At 41.0% G+C, this 20577-nt stretch overlaps 1 protein-coding gene across 5 annotated transcripts in view; it reads right to left on the bottom strand.

Annotated features, from left to right (window-relative positions):
- Window positions 1-377: 377 nt before the first annotated feature.
- The window catches only part of HOOK2 (hook microtubule tethering protein 2), a 36685-nt gene continuing 16485 nt past the window's right edge, over window positions 378-20577 (bottom strand). Inside the window, exons 1-18 of one of the 5 annotated variants that reach the window (XM_058167116.1) lie at window positions 18634-18985; window positions 18088-18155; window positions 17745-17807; window positions 17483-17563; window positions 15218-15375; window positions 14974-15114; window positions 13558-13759; window positions 13084-13194; window positions 12815-12902; window positions 11636-11705; window positions 10609-10746; window positions 9204-9291; window positions 7576-7610; window positions 7277-7359; window positions 6941-7044; window positions 6063-6218; window positions 2413-2484; window positions 378-1598 (exon numbers count right to left, since the gene is read on the bottom strand). In XM_058167116.1, the coding sequence (XP_058023099.1) occupies window positions 1461-1598; window positions 2413-2484; window positions 6063-6218; window positions 6941-7044; window positions 7277-7359; window positions 7576-7610; window positions 9204-9291; window positions 10609-10746; window positions 11636-11705; window positions 12815-12902; window positions 13084-13194; window positions 13558-13759; window positions 14974-15114; window positions 15218-15375; window positions 17483-17563; window positions 17745-17807; window positions 18088-18155; window positions 18634-18826 (1989 nt within the window). In that variant the 5' untranslated portion in view covers window positions 18827-18985 and the 3' untranslated portion in view covers window positions 378-1460. Of the gene's footprint in view, window positions 1599-2412; window positions 2485-6062; window positions 6219-6940; window positions 7045-7276; window positions 7360-7575; window positions 7611-9203; window positions 9292-10608; window positions 10747-11635; window positions 11706-12814; window positions 12903-13083; window positions 13195-13557; window positions 13760-14973; window positions 15115-15217; window positions 15376-17482; window positions 17564-17744; window positions 17808-18087; window positions 18156-18633; window positions 18986-19270; window positions 19352-19532; window positions 19596-19875; window positions 19944-20426; window positions 20560-20577 lie in introns of those variants that run through there. The other 4 variants (XM_058167120.1, XM_058167117.1, XM_058167118.1 and 1 more) reach the window with 4 other exon arrangements.

Below are 20577 nucleotides of genomic sequence, written 5' to 3'. Positions count from 1 at the left end.
ATCCAATAGTGAAGGTAGGTGCATTTTACCACTGACTTAGTACTAGCATTTATACTTATATATCGCTTCACAGTGCTTTACAGCCCTCTCCAAGCAGTTTACAGAATCAGCCTATTGCCCCCAACAATCTGGGTTCTTATTTTACCCATCTCGGAAGACTGGAAGGCTGAATCAACCTTGAGCCTGGTGAGATCTGACCTGCCAAATTGCAGTCAGCTGGCAGTCAGCAGAAGTAGCCTGCAGTACTGCACTCTAACCACTGTGCCACCGATATAAGAAGTTAACCTTTGGAACGTCAGCACTATTAGAGAAATAATATGACAAAGAACATTTTAGAGCCTTTATTTATAATGAAAAGATTCTATAGACATATCCCCACCCCTACCCCCACCCCGTATCACTGCATGCCAGGTTTCTGTCCAATAGAAAAATAAAGAGGCAGAGACCTGCCTAGAGGAACAAATCGCTTTACAAAATGTATAATTTACAGCAGTAAACCTATATTTACTAAAAAATAAAAACAAAGTTTAAAGAACAGATTTTAAAAGGAAACAGCTTCTTACAACCTCCAGGATGGAAGGGTGATCCAAAATTAGGCAAGGCATACTTACAGAATAAAACGAGGTTTTTTTTTTGTTAAGAAAAAGCACCAGACTCTAAATATTGCTGTGAAAACAGTATAGTTATAGGAATACACTCAAATGGTTCACGGGCACGACTGCAAGCTTTCCCTTTCCTTTAAGTCTGTACCTAGGTAGTATTTATAGAGATTCAACTTGTGTTTTTTCTGCACTAATCCCTTCTTGGAAGGTAACCATTAAGCAAAGCTATGTCTGATGAGCTTTAGGTGCTGCCACAATGGAAGGGGAAGCTGTTACTAGTTGTCATAGGACTCAAGTCTTAATCAAAAGTCCACATTCAGAGCTATTACCTCACCCTTGTACATTCAATTCTCAAGATGGGCCTGTATTCTCAATGAAGCAAAAGAAACCCAATCTACCAGAAATTTAAAATATCCTCCCTGCAGCATGAAATAAGCTTTTAACATGGCACATTTAAAAGGCTATATAAATGCCATGCATTGTGTAAAATGCAAGAGAAGTGGTAACCAAGTAGTGGTGAAGAGCACTTCTCCAGAGGACTTGTTTTACAACAGCTCCCAGCAGTGTGTAGTGAAAGAAAAGTCCGGTAAGTTTAGATTTTCTGGAGAAAAGCCAATCTTTGGCTGCCCCATGCCACATTCATCTGGTTTTAGAGGCAAAAACTCAGTGAAGGAGGACTCTTGAGCAGCAGGAAATTACTTTCAGCAATACGGACGGAGGCTGGAATTCCCGAACAGACACCACTGCACAGAGTAAGAGCTCAAACTGAACCCTCCCTTTTGGCTAAACTCAAAGCACACATGCACTAAACATTTTTTCCAGATCACAATTTCCAGATCATAAGATGACTCCTCTGTATCAAAGCAACAAGGGCTGAGTTCGGCTCAGGTGACCCCGACGAGTATTGGTGGCCAATCTTTGCTGGGCCAAGAAGGATTGGACTGTTGGAGGATTGGACGATCGCTTTTCTGTAGCTCGTTGGTGCAGTGTTAGGCCCTGTAACAGGGGAAAAGAATTGACTTGCACTGTCAGGCACCTGGATAACAATTCTCTAATGTTCTTTTGAATTAAAGAAAATGTTAATTACATCAAATAGCCCAGGTGTTTAATAATATTCAGTGCTGCTGGAAGCTGGACCTGAATCAGCATGTAACAATGTCTAAGCCCCTTATACTGCAGAAGGGCCGATTAAATGTTAAGTGTTCACATGGTATCTCTGTTAAATAGCAATAGTGATAGCACTTAGGCTTTTATACCACTTTACAGCCCTCTCTAAGCAGTTTAGAGTCAATAGATTGCCCCCAATAATCTGAGTCCTCATTTTACACAAACTTATTTTCACATTTTCCCCAAAATGGAAAATCATACAAATTCTCTTTAAGATTGGTTTCTCAGAATTGCCTGTTGCTTGCAAACTAACACTGTCATTTTTTTTACTTCCTTCCCCTACCCCACCCCCTCCATAAATGTACCATAGAATTTACACTATTAGAAATGTTAAGAGAATTCTTGATCTTACTAAATGTATTGTTCTCTTTCAAGTTAATAATGTCCTGCATGCCCCCACAGCATCAAAAGGCTTTCTTCCTTTACATCGTTCATCAAGAGCAAACTCTGGATTGGCCAGAAGATCACTAAAAATACTGGGATACTAAACTTTACTGGGATAGTAAACTGGGTATCAATGAAAACATGAGCTTCCATTTATTGCCAGGATAAACTGCTTCTATGCAGTGGCTGTTTTGTGTCTGTTGCTACTACTAGATATCATTCAGGCTCTTGCTGTTTCTCAAACCCAGGTCAAACTCACCATATTATACCAGGCAGTGATGATGAGTTTTTCTTCTTGCTCCTGCTGAGATTTTGTCTTCTCAAAATCAGACTAATCCGATGAGAGAAAGAGAAAGAGAACAGAATACCAAAGATGTCAGGGCAACTGGGAATGTTATAGATAAGCTTTTTTTAAAAAATCCTTCAAACATTATGAAACACTTTCCCAAACGGTGTGCCCTAAGCAGATACAAATTCTTTTAACTCTGGTACAACTAAGTGAGATTCACAAGATGAAGGGCACCTACATACCTCTCCTCCTTCAGCAACTGCAGAGGGATTCAATTCCATTCGAGCTTCCATTTTAAGAAGACGCCCTTCAAAGCAGGGTTTTCAAGCTTATTCTTTAATCGATTAAAAAAATAATTCCCCAAATCTCTGATCAAAAGGAAAATGATAGCAAATTGACTGCATCCAAATGAATTTCTTTTTTGCCCTTAGCCTCACATGGACCCCTTAAATTTTTGCAGAAGCTTAAGGCTTCCAAAGGAAGATAGTTTGAAAAATCCTGCTTTAAAGCACAACTTTGGCCTTCAGTTTCAGTAGTTACTTTCTCTCACAAGCCCAATTCAGGAAGGGGAGAAAAGGAAATAAAAACGATCCCTTAAAAAAGATGATTGGGAAAGACTATACCAAGGCAACAGAAGGATGGCTATAATGCAAAGTGGGCTTCTGAAAACAGCAGGATGGGGAGGAGGAAAAAAACAAACCCATGAGAAACAGAGAAAAAAAACAAAAGAACCAGCAAAGCAAACTGAGAAAGGATTATACGCTCCACATGCGCTGCTGATCACAAGTGTATGTGTGTATGTGTGGGAGGGGGGGGGAGGAGGGAAGCACCAACATTTGTGATTGGTGACTGCCTCATAGAATATGGTCTGTTCAGGATGCTTTCCAAAAATTCCATCGATCAAAAACTCTGATCAACCTAAATTTATTCCTGAGAACAATTAAATTTGAGAAAGCAAATAGTCACAGTAAAAAAACCAAACCAAACCAAACCAAACCCTGATTTACCAACAGAATGTTAGCAGAGTTTTTGTCAGATACTTGCCAGCATTTTAAAAAGTCTTTATCAGAACGGCTTGATCATTCCAGGCAGAGCTATTTGGCCTGGTCCAACTAGTTGCTAAAGAAGAAATCCTTAGTATATAGTCATATATATAGTCATATATACTAAGCTGTTGCTATGCTAAGACATAACTGTATAACTCTAGCTGGTATTTTAAGGCCAGCTTCAACAATGGGTGAGATGGAAAGCACATTTCTTCAGTTTTGCTGCAGATTCCTAGTCTGCCAATTAAAAAAAAAAGAAGCTTGCCAGAAAAAGCAGTTTTATGAACTGTAAAGAAGACAGTGAGACAAGTGACACAGATTTGAAAGAATTAACAGCTTGGTAAGGCCCCTGCAATAGACTAGTTTGCTAGTTTCATTAATCACATCAGGCTCACTGCTTCAGGGAAGTGAGACTGGGAAGTTAACAGGACAGAATGGAGTCACTGTGTGCTATACACATGCCCAGACGGAGTCAAATGGGATGGGCAAAACAACTTCACGTATGGAAAGTTCAAGTATTATACTGTCCATGACTACAATGTGTATGGGGAATTATTACTGTAAATTACCTCAGGAGACCAGGAAAAAAAAGCCATGCAATTTCTAAAATATTCAAGTAATTTAAATATGCAATCTGATATAGTTCTCTGAAGAAGACACTTATTCCATGCAATATGAAACACGAGATTGGTGTATTCAGTAAATCATGATTTATTTATTCACATATCATACTAAGCCAGGGGTCTGCAATCTTAAACACTCAAACAGCAATTTGGACCTGTTTCCCACAGAAAAGAAACACCAGGAGCCACAAAACCTGGGTAGGCGTGGCCAACTCGTCACTCTCACCCAATCACATGAGCCCCCAGCCACACCTACCCAGGTATCTTCTGTGGGAAATGGGTCTCTCTTTCTCTCCCTCCCTCTTTCTTTCTCTCCCTTCTCTCTCTCATTTGTTTCCCTCTTTTCCCTCTCTCTCATTCTCTTCCTCCAGCTCTCTCTCATTTCTCTCCCCCTTTCTCTCCCTCCATCATTTTCTCATTTATCTCTTTCTTTTTCTCCCCCTTTCTCTCTCTCTCTTTCCCTCTCATTTGTTTTTCTTTTTCCTCTCCCTCTTTCTTTCTTCTTCTTCTCTCTCATTTTCCCTCTCTTTTTCCTCTCTCTCATTTTTCTCTCTTTTTCCTCTTTTCTCTCTCCATTATTTTCTCATTTCTCTCTCTCTCTCTCTCTCTGTTTTTCTTTCTTTTTTTTTCTCTCTCTCTCTCACTTCACTCACTCTGTCTCTGTGTCTCTTCTCTCTCTCTTGGAAAGCTGAGGCTGGGCCAACCCGGCAAGCTCTCCTTGGGGCTCTTTGCTACTCCTTTTCATCTTGGCAACTTTTCGGAAATCTGGGCTGGCTGAGGAGCAAGCATGAGCTTTGCCGAAGACAACCCTCCTCCTCCTCCTCACGCAACCCCCTGGCCAGCTGTTGTGGGGCTGGGAGGCTCTGCACGAGCAGAGATATCCTCCTCAAGCGAGCAGAGTGGTGCCGCCACTGGCGTTGATTGAAAAGCATCCTCTGGGCAGCTTTAAAATATCACACAGAAGATTTTCACTGCCTGAAGGACACTTTCCAATCAACTAAGTAAAGAAGTAAAGAAGATCAAGGCAGTGGGAAAAGGAGGCTGGTCCCGCCAAACCTCGGACACCCACCCTGGGGATCAGGCTCAGGGAAAGCTGAAGCGCCCTTGCCAAAGACGCTCGCCCATCAGCCAGTCAACCTGCCCGCTCTGCACGCCTTCGCTGAGCTTTGGCCGAGCCCTGCCGCTCTCTTGAGGAGGGTATCCCCGCTCATGCGTGCCCTCCCAGCCCCATAACAGGTGGCCAGGGGGTTGTGTGAAGAGGAAGAGAGTTGTCTTCAGTAAAACCGCCACAGCGGTTCATGCTCGCTCCTCAGCTGTGGACCTGTCCCCTTTTCCATTGTATCCTCCTCCAGGATCCCATTCTCACCCCGCCATCCCTCATGTTAGTGAGGTTGGCGTCAGCCACGGATGGGTTGGGCCAGTGTCTTAGGGAGAAGAGCAAGTCGAGTGACCGGGTCAGCAGGGAGCCACAGGAGAGGGGTCAAAGAGCCACATGAGGCTCAGGAGTTATGGGTTACCTACACCCGTACTAAGCCAAGCCTGAAAAAATATTAACATTTAGTGCAAAATATGAATTAGTCAATGCATAAGGAAGGCTGCAATTATTGTCCTTAATCAGGGCTGGCAATCTGAGGCCAGAAGGCACAAGCCCTCAAGTCCTTCCTTTGTGATATCTGAGGCTATCATTTACCACACTTCCAGAATATTAGTTATATAGCCGGCTTCCAATTTCAAGAAAAATCAGTAAAAAGTAGTGTGAACTACTTCACACCGCTGAACTACATATCAATAAGTATGATGTCGCTTGAAAAAATTAAAGACTCCTCCCTAACTTTCTCTCAAATCTAGGAAACAATCTCAGTAAGTCCTGGTCCCACAGATTTATATCATCCATCACACCACCCATCAAAAAATATTTAAATGGGACCCCAGCCAAGGAAAAGTTGCTTACCCTGTCCTTAACAAAGGAAGAGGGCCTCACCTCTAGGTGGCTTATTTTCTTATCTTTTTCTTGCAGCTGGTTTTTCAATGCTTGAATCTCCAAAGGAACTACGTGAGGCTGTTGCTTGGGGTCTAGCTTTTTGATGACCTGTGGAAGAAGTGAAGCCTATGCAATCATTACTAAGCCTCTGAGAACATGGAGTAGTAGATACTAGAAAAGCTCAGAAACAATATTCTTGATTTGAATCACCCTCATTACCAAACAGCATATTCACAAAGTTATTGGCCTAGTTCACATGTGTGCTAAATCATGATTAATAGATATATTTTTTTTGGACTTAGAATCCTGATACTTGTCCAAGCTTACTTGTCCAAGCTTTTCTCTAACTCACGGACGTGCAAGATCAGAGCAGCCTGAAACTAGAGCACCCTACTGCATTTTCTTACTTTTTCTCCCTATTCCTAGCAATCATATAATTCTCCCTAACTCTTTACTGAGTACAAGACAAATGGAGAAATCTCATTTCCCCCTCAGAAAAATGCACACAGGTAAAAGACACAAAAACTCTCAAGTGCCTTCAAAAAAACCTCTACAGAGTAAATGGTCCTTTACTGCTCTTAGGACATTGGGGATACCACACTAAGATAATAACAAAAGAAACAGGAGATAAACAAACCAAGAATTAGTCAGACAATTCATAACTACTTTGCTTAACTAAAACACAGCCTCTTGTGACTTCAACAAATCTTAACTGAAATATATCTTGCTTTGGCAATAGAGATGAAGCCAGCAAGTCCACGAGATTTAATAAACACAGTGTTTATTGTGTCATATGTAACAGACATATGTTAAATGTTACAGGTAACAAGTACAAAGACCTTGCTTACTGTGCAGGCTTTATCCATGTAGCGTTTATACCGCTCCTCCATAGCTCTCATATCTTCATCCTTTTTCTTCAATGTCTGCTGAAGTTCATCAATTTTCCTGGCAGCTGTTGGAAAGGAGAAGAGATGCGATTATCTATAGTTTCCACTTTGGAAGTTTGTGGTGAGGTAGGGAAGAAAGACATTTTGTTCCAAATCTCAGAACCTTCAGAGTCCCTGGGTATCTCAGCTGAGAATTTCATCCTGGTTACAGAGCACCTCTTCTCATTCCATTGTCAAGAAAGATTAAGCCAATCTTTTCTGCATTTAAAACAATAGGACCCACTTTCAGTTACTTACTGCTGTTATCTACTTTGGGTTCTAGCTCATCAATACACTCCTTCTTCTTCTGAAGCTCTGCATGGGCCTCATGCAATTTCTCTCTGGTTAGATGATGAAACAAATGGGAATTTGTTAGACAATTGGTTTTGAGACTAACAGTCAGCAGGTCAAAGACTGGTTTAGAAATATATTACAACCAATATGACTTAAAACAGTACTGTTAGAGGCTTAACTACAGTCCTTCTATGTACTACAGCAAGCTTTATATAGAATTCTTTTTCCAACCCCACCTTAAAACACTGAATAGAATCACTTACAGGTGTTCTTCCAGTTTCTTCTGCAATAGGGACGACTAAAGAGAAAAAAAGGGAATGAGTGCTCAGATTTGTGTTCATGCTGAGAAAGCCAGACTGGGACAATCTACCATTTTCTCACTGCCCATTAGAAGGAGTAGTGCTATCCTCAGCATATATGGCATCAGAAGTTAAAATCTATCTACTTTCATAGTGTTCAGCACTAAAAGTCCTGGAAACCTGTTGTATATATTCACTGGCTTTGAAAGCTTTACTTTGACTGGATGTTGGCGAGACCAGGTGTAAGTACAGATTTGTGATCCAAACTAAAAAAGGATGCTCCTGAATTCAATTATATTATTGAAGACACAGCTGAAGAGTTCCATTCAGTTTCACAGACACCAGATCCTCTAAGGGGCAGTACAAAAGCCAATCAACAGAATTTGCAATGTGAGTGAATATATTCTGTTGTTCAAACACAGAATCCCGTATGTATCTGAAATAGTTACTGACTGGTCAAGGGAAGCTGCAACTCCTCAGAGATATCTTATAATACGTATAGTATTATATTGGTACCTTTTAGATTATCAGTGTGCAAACTGGAACAACTAATTTACGTTTATTCAGCACATTCAGATTCTTTCTCTTGGAAGCCCAAGGTAGCACTTATTGGAGTCTCCTTTCATCTTCATAATGCCATAATTGTGTAGTAAGACTAGGCTGAGTTCAAAGATGTGTAAGGAGCAAACAAGCAAAATATCTTTCTAATCCAATTCCAAACATTAAGCCACTAATAACTCTAAGCAGCCAGTATACCCGTAAGTGCTTGGTATGGAAACCCAAATAACTAACCCTTGTTAAGGCACCAAAAAAAAACAAAAACAAAAAAAACACACAATCCAAAACTCTCTGGCAGAAGAAAAGCAACAGTGCATTTTAGGAATGAAGCACAGATTATGGGAGCAAATACAGAATATGCAAGTACTTACAATGGCCTAGGCAGGACAGCCAGCAAGTCAGAGGGGAGAAAGAGAGGGCTATTAGTAAAGTGGTTTGGGTATGTGGGGCCCAGGTGAAAAACAGAGATCTGCCTAAGGGATCATGCTGGGTTTCAAGACAAGACATGGGAAAAGGACAGCAAGGATATCAACACAATATCCAGGCACTTATCAGTCTAGCTAAATAGTACTCTTGGTCCAACATGGCCACTTCAAACTATAGTTTAAATAACTTTAAAATTGTGTAAGTCAGCCTTGTGTATGTCACTTATTGTGGCAGTATGTAATTAGGAGAAAAAAGTACATTATGCCATCCACTTTAAAAAAACACACATGGAAAACATCCACAACTTTAAGATTTAGATTTCCATTTGTTCTGAAGCAACTGGCAGAGATAAAAAAGAAGTATACAGTTGCCCCAAACTTATATTCAAAATTCAACCCAGAATAGATGATGGATTATGGGACACACTTTTTTTAAAAACAGCTCCACACAGCTGGTGGGTGATGCCAATCCCATTACTGCTATTTTTGTAAGGAATTCAGCACTGACGCAGGGAGTGGATGGGATATCAGCTTCTATGAAATTTTGCTTGAACAGCCTTCTGCCAGGCCCGCTTAAGATGCTCTAAGCCCATTTTCAGAGAAACTCACATCTTCTGCTTTGCTTCCTTGTTCTTGGAGGGTACGCTGGAGCTCATCCACTTGAGTTTTAAGGGCAGAGATCTGTTGCTGGCTCAGCCTAGGCAGAGAAATCAAGATATCAAGCTGAGAAAGCCCAGTAATGTAAAAGCATATTGTTCAAAACCATCTTCTTTTGCATTTCAAGTTTTTGGTTCTGTGCTCACTTTCCAGAAAGAAGCCTTCTTGCATACATTAGGCCTAAGTAGGTACATCTATGACTGCAATTCCAACAGCAAGGTAACTTTTATCAAATTCAGACGAAATCTTCACACATTATGCAATGGCTCAATTAATCATACCATATTGAACAAATCGCTTTGTACAAAATAGTAGGCCAAAACCAAACAAATAATGGGAAGACGACTGAACCCTAAACGATCCTATAACTGGTTAAATGTTAAACCTGAAAAAACGCCATCCAATTCCCAATCCTCAAAATGGCAGTTTTGTGCAACCAGAAGGTTGCCTGAGCCCCTTTTCATCCAGGAAGAATTTACTATCATAAAACAGTAGCACTTTCAAACTTCCATGATTCATGGCTGTTTCTGAAACTGCTCAGATCTGATCAAATCCTCTCCCAGCTGCAGAAAATTGCCAAAGCAGCTCTATGCAACTCAGGACTACAGTTTCTCTATAATATAGTCTGCAATCATAAACATTCATATTCTTAAGTTACAAAAACACTTCTCCATTGCTTAGAAGAAATCTTTTGAAATCTTGAATTACAAGGCCTTTAATTCCCAGCTGCATATTCTTTTTGAATTTGTGGTATATGGATGAATAAAAGAAACAAATAGCCAAGGCCGTTTTCCATTTCTGAGTGGCTCCAATGCAGAGAAAAATCGCCACTATTGCTATTTAAAAATGTAAGACGTATAAGGTAATTCACTAACATTATCTTCATACTGCATCAGGCACAGGATGCTTGAGCTCAAGACCACGCAACCCTTATTTAAATATAAAAGCTAAACTGTTGCTTCACAGATTGAAATAATAGGCCAACATCAATGAACTTTAAAACACTAACCAGGACAAAGTAACATCAAACACTATGTTAAAACTGCCAATTTGAGAAGCTTAACATACCCAATGGAAACCCCTATATCAGGGCTGTCAAATTCGTGGCCCCCGGGCCGGATGCGTGAACCACTAGCCACACCCACACCTGATTTAGCGAAGGGGAAAAAAGTCATAATACGTCACGAGACGCCACTATGACGCCGAGAGTTTGACAGCCCTGCCCTACATGGCATGATGGCTTCTCTTCCAATAATAAAGTATGAAAATTTATTCAATCTCTGTCCAGGATTAAAATTAAAATTAAAAATTAGATCTCCTTGCAGGAAATGAGAAACTTTCTAGCTCTCCTGCATACCTTTGCTGTGCCTCTAACTGGTTTTTACTGCGGTTTGATTCTTCCAGGAGTCCTTGCAATTCAGCCTGTTGCTGTCGGTATGATACCTCCTGAGCACATAACATCTTATTCTCATGCTGTAGCCGTACGATGGTCTCCCTGGGGGGGAAAAACTCAATTTCAGGATTACTGAAGAAGGAAAACCAGATTTATCTGGAATTCTGGCCCATGGGGGCAAAACTGTTTCAGTACAATCCTTATTCAACCCTCTTATTCCAGATTATTGCTTTCAAGGATTTTTTCTTTCAATTCCTCATGACCCGATGACAGCAGAAAACAAAATAGATTATTGTACTGCTTCTAAAATGCATTTAAATGCATGAGGAATTAGCAAAAATTCACACTGTGACAGATGGCCATGAATGATGACCAAGGAATTAATGGCATCCTTGGGATGAACAGGTACCATAATCTTCACTTAGTGACTGCCTTGTTTAGGGGCCATTTACAACTGTGGTGAAAAAGTAATTTCACAATCAATACTTGCATTTACGACCTTGGCAGGTTTGTAAAGTAAAGTAAAACTGAAGTAGGATCATAAGTATAGTAGGGATTTTACTTAGTGATTACTTCATTTAACAACAAAGTTGCTGGTTTTAACTGTGGTTGCTAGACAAGGACTACCTGTACTAGGTTGGAAAGCAACCCAGAGAGCATCTGCTCCTCATTCACTGCACCAGGAAGAATAAATTCAATTCATCTGGCATACATCCCACTGTGAATCTTCTAGCACCAGTAATGTACCTCTTTGGCTGATGGAAAAAGCCAATTATAATGAATTAATTATGTTAAACCTCTAATCCTCACTAGGATCTGAAGGCATTTGCCCTTATTTCAAGAAAAGATCCCCAATTTGGTAAAGTTTATTTTAGTATTATCCTTATTAATAATTATTGAAACCATCTCCATCAAAAAATACCAGGACGGACTACATAATCATTCACACACACACACACACACTTTACATAAAAAAAACCCAGTATTTTACTTTAATTCTGCTGGCATGATTTCAGCTGCTAAATTATCCATTGGAGAAGAAATGTCTTCCAATATAGCGTCTGCAATAAGGAAGGGAACAAAAATTAGTTATTTTTATTTTGTAAAAAAGAAGTACTGGGGAGGGGGATTGTCAATTATTAGGTAAAAGTTCAACCTCATACACTTGACCAACATATACTACGTCTATATCGGTGCAGTTATATAGCATAGCAATGGCAAGAACGCTCTAATGTAGGAGATAATATTTCTCAGAATGGGTAAGGAGGAGGAAATACAAGTTGGGAAAAGGTTTACTTAAGTTTAGATGAGTAAGTTGGTCGTCTAATGCAACATGCAAAGAACTAAATTGCCACATTTGCATGATAGCAAAATTTGGTTAGCTAGCTTGTTTTTGGTGTTTAGTGAATTCAGTCTTTGGTTTGCTTAATTGATAGCAACAGCAATAGCACTCCGACTTATATACTGCTTCCTAGTACTCTACAGCCCTCTCTAAACTGTTTACAGAGGCAGCCTTTTGCCCCCAACAATCTGGGTCCTCATTTTACCAACCTCGGAAGGATGGAAGGCTGAATCAACCTTGAGCCGGTCAGGATTGAACTCCTAGAGTGAGCAGTGAGTTAGCCTGCAGTACTGCATTCTAACCACTGCACCACCATGGCTCTTAATTGATGCTACAATATTGTACATATCCAGAAAAAAATGGCTTAATTCAATAACCAGATCCAGCATACTTGTTCATACTTCCCTAAATGCCCCTAAATGCTAATGTCATGAGATGGGCAAATCTCATTCTCAAGGCATCTCCTAGCGTAAATATCCCATCTTGTTCCCTGCAGATACAACAGGATTATCTCTTTGAATACTTGAGTGACATAGTAAATAGATTACACTTTACTAAATTTACCGAATAAACCATTACTGGTTGAATCATACATGCCAAACCGCTAATTATATAGTTTATAGACCACAATTGCTGATCCATAAACCAAAGCTGAAACTGAACAAGCCATTTTATGAGTTATTGATTCTGTATCTCAAGCCAACATGAGGGCAGATTCCGTCCCTTCACTGTGATTTGGAACTGTTCAAGAGATCAGAGCTCTGCTTCCCTCCTGGAGTAATTCGGAGAATCTCTGAGAGAACAGAGGAAGTTTTTCTCCCAACTCACCTGCTTGGTTTAGGAATTTCTGCTGCACCTGAGCACATCGCAGTTCCTCATTAGCCTCCCGAAGCGCCTCCCGTTCTTCAATCAGTCTCTGTGGAAATACTCTTAACATCATACTCCCTTCAAAACTACTTCAAACATCAGCCCCTTAATTACTTCCTGAAGAAGCAGCAGAAGCAGCCTGCCAAGGCACCTCTTCCTTCCCGATTTCTCTATCCTTGCCACCCTGCCAAGGGGAGGAATACCCAGCCTGAATACCAATTCTGCATTACCTCCTTTTCTTTTACCAGTGCCTCAAATTTCTCCTTCAGATTTTTATATTCGAACTGCCACTTCTCTGCCTTCAAGGCTTCCTCTCCATGTTTGCTGTGGAGCTCTTGCACCTGCGTAGGAGAAGAATGGAGATCTGCTTGGGGTCTCTTCTGCTTTCTCCTCTTTCTTTTCCATTTTGCAGAGATCAGCCCATTCTTCCCAATCGTATGTCTGCGTTAGTGCTTTCATGTGCCAAAAATTATACTGATCATAAAGCTGCAATCGTGACAACTGTTCTGTCCCCCAAACAGTAGCAAAGATACAGTTAAAGGCCCACCACAGATACAGTAATTGGTTTAGTTCTAGTCGAATGACTTCTCTGCAAAACAAAAGGAAATACAATTTTCGCTTCTCAGCAGCCCTACCATAGCAGCTTGCTGGCTTTACCAACACAAGGCTTCCAGCTGATCAAACAGGACCTTCTTCCACCATACCTGTCTTTTATGTGCTTCTAGTTGTGCACGCACAGCATTGGCCCGCCGCAGCTCTTCCTCCAGCTCGCAGGTGCGCTGCATATAAACTGTGTTTCTCTCTTCTAGCAGGCGGACCTGCCGACGGAGGTCTCCCAGGTCTTCCAGCTTCTTTTTGTAAGAATCTACCATTGCCTCCAGCCGTCCCACCCTGTCTGATGAATGGCTGTAGCAAAAAAAAAAAAAAAGGCAGTGTAATACTTTTCACATATTTTAATATCAAATCAGTTTCAGTTCTCATCTAACTGCCTGCTTTTTATCCAGAAAAGTAACTCTCTTGGCTGTTGGGAGCATCAGTGTAAAGCAATGGTATCGCTGCACAAGGTCGATATGTACTACAGACTGAAACAATAACAATAAGAAACAATTATCTCATTCATATTATTCCTAATGTTTCTATGTTCTGGCTCCCAATTTAGCTTTTAGATTGAAAGGACACCCAAACAATGCATTATAGGAATCAAAGCCTGAATGAATCAAAAGTCAGCATTTAACAAAAGTGTATTTTATATGCAATCCCTGAAAAACCAATTTCTATGCTGTATTTTAAGAATCAAAGGAAAAATTTCTACACAAGATCATCTGAAAATCTAGCTTAAAAAAAACCTTGGCTTCTAGAATTTGGAACACAAAATTTGCAACAGATATTTTATGGCATATTTTGTGCCGAGTTAAAATTCAAACATGGGAGAAGGGAACCTAGAAAAGTGTACAGCCACAATAACTGCTGATAGAAATACATTAACAGGTCAGCCCAAGCTGGATTCTACGAAATTTATTCCATATTCCCATATGCAATTCCTTAAGCCGTGGTGGCTTAGGCTGTAAGATAGCCTGTTATTAAAACACAGCTGCCTGCAATTACTGCAGGTTCTAGTCCCACCAGGCCCAAGGTTGACTCAGCCTTCCATCCTTTATAAGGTAGGTAAAATGAGGACCCAGATTGTTGGGGGGGCAATAAGTTGACTTTGTAAATATACAAATAGAATGAGACTATTGCCTTACACACTGTAAGCCGCCCTGAGTTTTCGGAGAAGGGCGGGATATAAATGTAAATAAATCAAAAAAAAAAATAATAATAAAAAAATCCAAGTTACAGCTAATCCAAACCGCTACTGTATATTCCAGAGCTTCAAGTGCCATTGTCAGTTTGAGAACACATATAGCTCACAAAGCATCTAGATAGTTGTTTGCAATATATTTCTTACACAATTCCAAAACGCCTTTTAAATTAGCAAGCTGTTTTTTATTTTCCAAAATCAGAAAATTCTAAAAATATGTAGCACCCAATAGGCACGTGCAGGTTCGACCCGCCACCTACAAATACACCTACAGAAATTATGTTTTGCTGTCTTATAGCCAAGGTATCAAAAGACTTACCGAAGTACATCCATTTCATCTTTGAGGGATTGTGCTTCCTCTGCCAGGCTAGTCAGCTCCTCATTGCGGTGTTGCAGCTCCTGCACCTCCTTCTCCAGATCTTCGCAGCGAACTCGAAAATCATCTCTACCGTTTTCCAGCCTGGCCCAAAGACACCTAGTTAAACAAACCTGGTTTCCTGGGCCCTAGTGGTTAGAGAGTACCAACTCTCCCTCCCATCCCTCCCCACAAGTACCTGCCCTACCGGAAGTTCTCCTCTTGCAGCTGTTCTATTTGCGACTGAAGCAAAAGCAACTTCTTGCCAGTGAGTCCAGCAGCATCTGACTCCAGAGAGCACTTTTGCTCCCGAAGGGTCTTGTTCTCCAGCACCAGTAAGTTTTTTTCCTCCATTAAAATGGAGATCTAAAGTTGGGGAAGAGAGCAAGTGTCAACCAACTTGGAACAATGAGGCCTCAAATACTGTGGCCATCAAAGTTTACAGCTAAACTCCAAGGGGACTTAAAGCCCTCAAAGTCTGAGCCGTTTAAGCTGTTCCTATAAGGGCACTAGAAAACAAAGAGGCAGGCGAGGTTTGCTATTACCTCTCTGCCCAGGCTCAAAAATGGAAAAGCCAAACTTCTCCTCAGTCACACCCATAGATGAAGCTATAGATAGTTACTTGCTTCTGCATTCTTGGATTGTGTGCACTGGGAAAGTCCGCAGCTGGTAATAAAACAGGATCAAAAGACAACTGTGCTATGCACAAGATCTCCTATCCCATACCCAAAAAGAACACAATTCTTCTTGCACCACCTTCTGGGTAGACTTCTATTATTCACGCTAGAACTTCTAGACTGTAAGCAATAGTACAAGGCAAGCAAAAAGGGCGGTTTTCTCCTTCAGAAAATCTAGTGAAATCTTGCTAAAAAGTTGTGTTCCCTTTGTCTAAACAACAGCGGTATGAAACCTACCTGTGACAACAATCTTTTGACTTTTACAAAGATTAAATACTACCGACTGAAGAGGCTGCAATTGCTCCTTCCCCTCAACTAAAGCATGTCAAGAATCTTTAGAGGCAAGTTTGAAGCTTAAAGAAATGATTGTGTGGTCAAAGCTAAATTGTTATGAGGTCAGAAACATCTACTCTGTCACACACACCCCAGATTCTGTATGCCTCCCAAGCCAATCCCAAGCAGCTGTTAACTGGTCAGCATTGTACATGCTCATGCAAGGAGGTTAGGCAGGCCCACCAGGCATGGGGCTTTGCTGCTGGATAAGCATTTCAATTATCATAAGCAAGAGCTTGGGGAAAGGGAGGGCACTTACCTTCTGGAAAGGGACTGCATCCCCAGGGGCACTTTAGCACCTTGGAGGAGTAAAGTGGGAGGGGGTTTAAGGGAGAGAGATCAACCTACCCTTTTTTCAGATCCCTCACCACCCATTACTATGCTCCATGATTGCGTAATTCAAATAACTTCTCAATTACAGCAGGTGTTACAGTGTAGCTCTATAGAAGATGAACTTATTTCTGTTATTGGACGAGTGTAAGAGGTACAGTCTGTGGTCACAGACTGCGCTGGGCCATAACGTAGTTTGGTTTTATAAACCCAATCATTCTGGATTGTATAGCAACAGCAGACATATATACTGCCCCATAGTGCTTTGCAGCACTCTCTGGGTGATTTAGAGTCAGCATATTGCCCTCAACAAGATGGTTCCTAATTTTACCAACCTTGGAAGGATGGAAAGCTGAGTCAACCTTGAGCCGATCAGGATTGAACTCCTGGCTGTGGGGCTGTTCTCTAACCACTGTGCTACCACGGCTCTTACAATGGTAAGGTCTATGGATTGGCACTTTGAATGAACCGGGTCACAACGGCTTGTTAAACAAATTATGGTTTAACGTGATGTATGAATTTGGTTACATAATAACAAACCTGGGTTACAGATCACCTGACAAAGTTACCAGACTCAGGGTAGCCTCAAAGCTTCCATGCTGGATTTGCTCTCTATACAAAGAGTGGAGAAAGAGAACAGCTAAGCACTAAGAGGGAAGGGTAGGAGGAGGGATACACCACCACACTGCAGCCACACCGAGTTGGTTCCATGCAGCTTAGCAAGCCACACGATTAACAAAACATTTGCACCTCAACCCAAGTTGTAGGATCATAACTGGGACTTGGAGGGGGTGGGGGAGAGACATTTTACTTTCTCCAGGGCAGAACCAATCACTCAAGTCCCCAGAGTAGGGGAGGTGCCAAAACTCATGTTTAGGGATATATTAATCAAAACTTTCCCAAGCCATCAGTAATCATTCCCACAATGCACCAAGTATGGACAAGGTCTGCTAAATTAGCATACCCTGCAAGCCCTCGAGATATTCCGTCAGATTGAGAACTACTCAATTTATAGAAGATCAGTGGCACCTCACTGTAAGCACCTGATGCTCATTTTGGAATTATATCTGGAAAGGAAAAGTAGAACCATACGTTTTATCTAATAAAATCCCTGGCCTCCAAAAGAAACCCACCTGATGCTCCAAGTCATGACAATGTTGGCGCATGTCATCTGTCTCCTCTAGGTCATCACTGAGGAAGTAATACTTTCGGGACTGCAAATCAAGTCAGAGGAATGAATCAGGGAAGAACTGGATGATCATAAACACACTCAAGTAGCTCAGTCCAATGCATGCTTTGCCTCCTCTTCCTCATCAGGCACAAAAAGGCAAAGCTCTCCATTCCTGCGTAAGTAATATGCATTAGTCTGCCCAGTTATACAACTCATTGGGATACCTGGCTGTCGAAGTTCCCATACGTCTCTGAACTTAATGTGTCCGATGAATCTTTGGTCAACAGCTGCAAGAGAAAAGAGAATCAGTGTAGAATCTAATGACATATACACATAATTTTTAAACAGACATAAATTAAAACTAAGAGACTTTGTAAGGTCATTCTGGAGAAGACCAAAGCTATTCTGGCATCTGAGCACTATTCATTTTAATTAAAGCTATGGTGAAATCACTGGTTGGGAAGTAGTGTGATTGTGGTTTGACAATGAAAGGCAGTCAAAAGGAAGCTTCCAGTTCCAGACTGAGTTATTTTCATATGCCAGATGGTAGTCCAAAATCATACTTACCTCTTGAATAGCTGTCATAACGACATGCTGAACAGATTCTTCCAAGGTCATGATTTGCTGGATATAATCTACAAATAGATTAAGTTAGGGGCTCAAAATAAGATCTAATTTGTTAGTTCCTTTCTTTACACAACTCCCCAGACCACCCTTTTTATTTGAATCATGATGCTAGGTAGTCGAACAGTATTACGTTAGAGAACAGAGCTAGAAAGGGTAGTGGGTAGGGCAGAATATCAGATATTAGCACAGTTTGCCTCAATTTTAAGCAGAAGACCTCCCTATGGAATCAGAGGGGGAAGAAAGGGAAAAAGAAAACCAAAAGAGAGAAGAGGGATCAGCAGATTTGTAACTTCTAAACTTAGTGCTATTGAAATTCCAAGCGAGTTAAGAATTTACTGTAAATAGGAAAGCAATACCACATTTTGGACAGCTGCTTTCTAGCCTCCATACCAGCATTTAAAGTACTGACTGCTAAGATGTTCTCCTAGCATAAATGTCTATGCAGCCCTAGTATCCTCCCTTGTACTATCAAATTACGATGCATACCTTGCTTCTTCTCACAGCTGATGGCACAGCCTAGTACCAGCTGTAGTAATTTCCCAAGCTCCGCTGGATCAGACAGCTCTCCAACCAAGGCTACATCAGGCAACAGCTGCTCTGGGACTTGATGGCCCAGCACCTTAGGGATATGTAGATAGCAGTAAAAATATCTTCTAGCCACCCATGAGCATTCTAGCATTAAAGCTATCACTGTCTATTTAATTTAGTTTACCTGTTAGAAGCACAATTATTGTCAAACAGAACTGAAGGTAGGGCAATGTATGCAGAAGCTGGAAAATTACGCTTTAAGAACATTGATTTTTTTTTTTTTTAAAAAGCAACTTGCTCAATAAGTATTGCAAGCAACAACTCAGATGGACATATATGATCTGTTCCCCAATCCCTCCCACTTTCATTCCTGTATAAACCTTCTACATCAGGTGTCAAATTCGTGGTGTCACATGATGTATTACGTTAGAGAACAGAGCTAGAAAGGGTAGTGGGTAGGGCAGAATATCAGATATTAGCACAGTTTGCCTCAATTTTAAGCAGAAGACCTCCCTATGGAATCAGAGGGGAAGAAAGGAAAAGTAGAACCATACGTTTTATCTAATAACATCCCTGGTCTCCAAAAGAAACCCACCTGATGCTCCAAGTCATGACAATGTTGGCGCATGTCATCTGTCTCCTCTAGGTCATCACTGAGGAAGTAATACTTTCGGGACTGCAAATCAAGTCAGAGGAATGAATCAGGGAAGAACTGGATGATCATAAACACACTCAAGTAGCTCAGTCCAATGCATGCTTTGCCTCCTCTTCCTCATCAGGCACAAAAAGGCAGAGCTCTCCATTCCTGCGTAAGTAATATGCATTAGTCTGCCCAGTTATACAGCTCATTGGGATACCTGGCTGTCGAAGTTCCCATACGTCTCTGAACTTAATGTGTCCGATGAATCTTTGGTCAACAACTGCAAGAGAAAAGAGAATCAGTGTAGAATCTAATGACATATACACATAATTTTTAAACAGACATAAATTAAAACTAAGAGACTTTGTAAGGTCATTCTGGAGAAGACCAAAGCTATTCTGGCATCTGAGCACTATTCATTTTAATTAAAGCTATGGTGAAATCACTGGTTGGGAAGTAGTGTGATTGTGGTTTGACAATGAAAGGCAGTCAAAAGGAAGCTTCCAGTTCCAGACTGAGTTATTTTCATATGCCAGATGGTAGTCCAAAATCATACTTACCTCTTGAATAGCTGTCATAACGACATGCTGAACAGATTCTTCCAAGGTCATGATTTGCTGGATATAATCTACAAATAGATTAAGTTAGGGGCTCAAAATAAGATCTAATTTGTTAGTTCCTTTCTTTACACAACTCCCCAGACCACCCTTTTTATTTGAATCATGATGCTAGGTAGTCGAACAGTATTACGTTAGAGAACAGAGCTAGAAAGGGTAGTGGGTAGGGCAGAATATCAGATATTAGCACAGTTTGCCTCAATTTTAAGCAGAAGACCTCCCTATGGAATCAGAGGGGGAAGAAAGGGAAAAAGAAAACCAAAAGAGAGAAGAGGGATCAGCAGATTTGTAACTTCTAAACTTAGTGCTATTGAAATTCCAAGCGAGTTAAGAATTTACTGTAAATAGGAAAGCAATACCACATTTTGGACAGCTGCTTTCTAGCCTCTCCATACCAGCATTTAAAGTACTGACTGCTAAGATGTTCTCCTAGCATAAATGTCTATGCAGCCCTAGTATCCCCTCCCTTGTACTATCAAATTACGTATGCATACCTTGCTTCTTCTCACAGCTGATGGCACAGCCTAGTACCAGCTGTAGTAATTTCCCAAGCTCCGCTGGATCAGACAGCTCTCCAACCAAGGCTACATCAGGCAACAGCTGCTCTGGGACTTGATGGCCCAGCACCTTAGGGATATGTAGATA

The sequence above is a fragment of the Ahaetulla prasina genome, chromosome 2 (genome assembly GCF_028640845.1).
Source record: "Ahaetulla prasina isolate Xishuangbanna chromosome 2, ASM2864084v1, whole genome shotgun sequence".
In the NCBI taxonomy this organism is placed as follows: domain Eukaryota; kingdom Metazoa; phylum Chordata; class Lepidosauria; order Squamata; family Colubridae; genus Ahaetulla; species Ahaetulla prasina.
The sequence above is the reverse complement of the archived record's forward strand: the minus strand, read 5'-3'. Positions and strand labels throughout refer to the sequence as shown.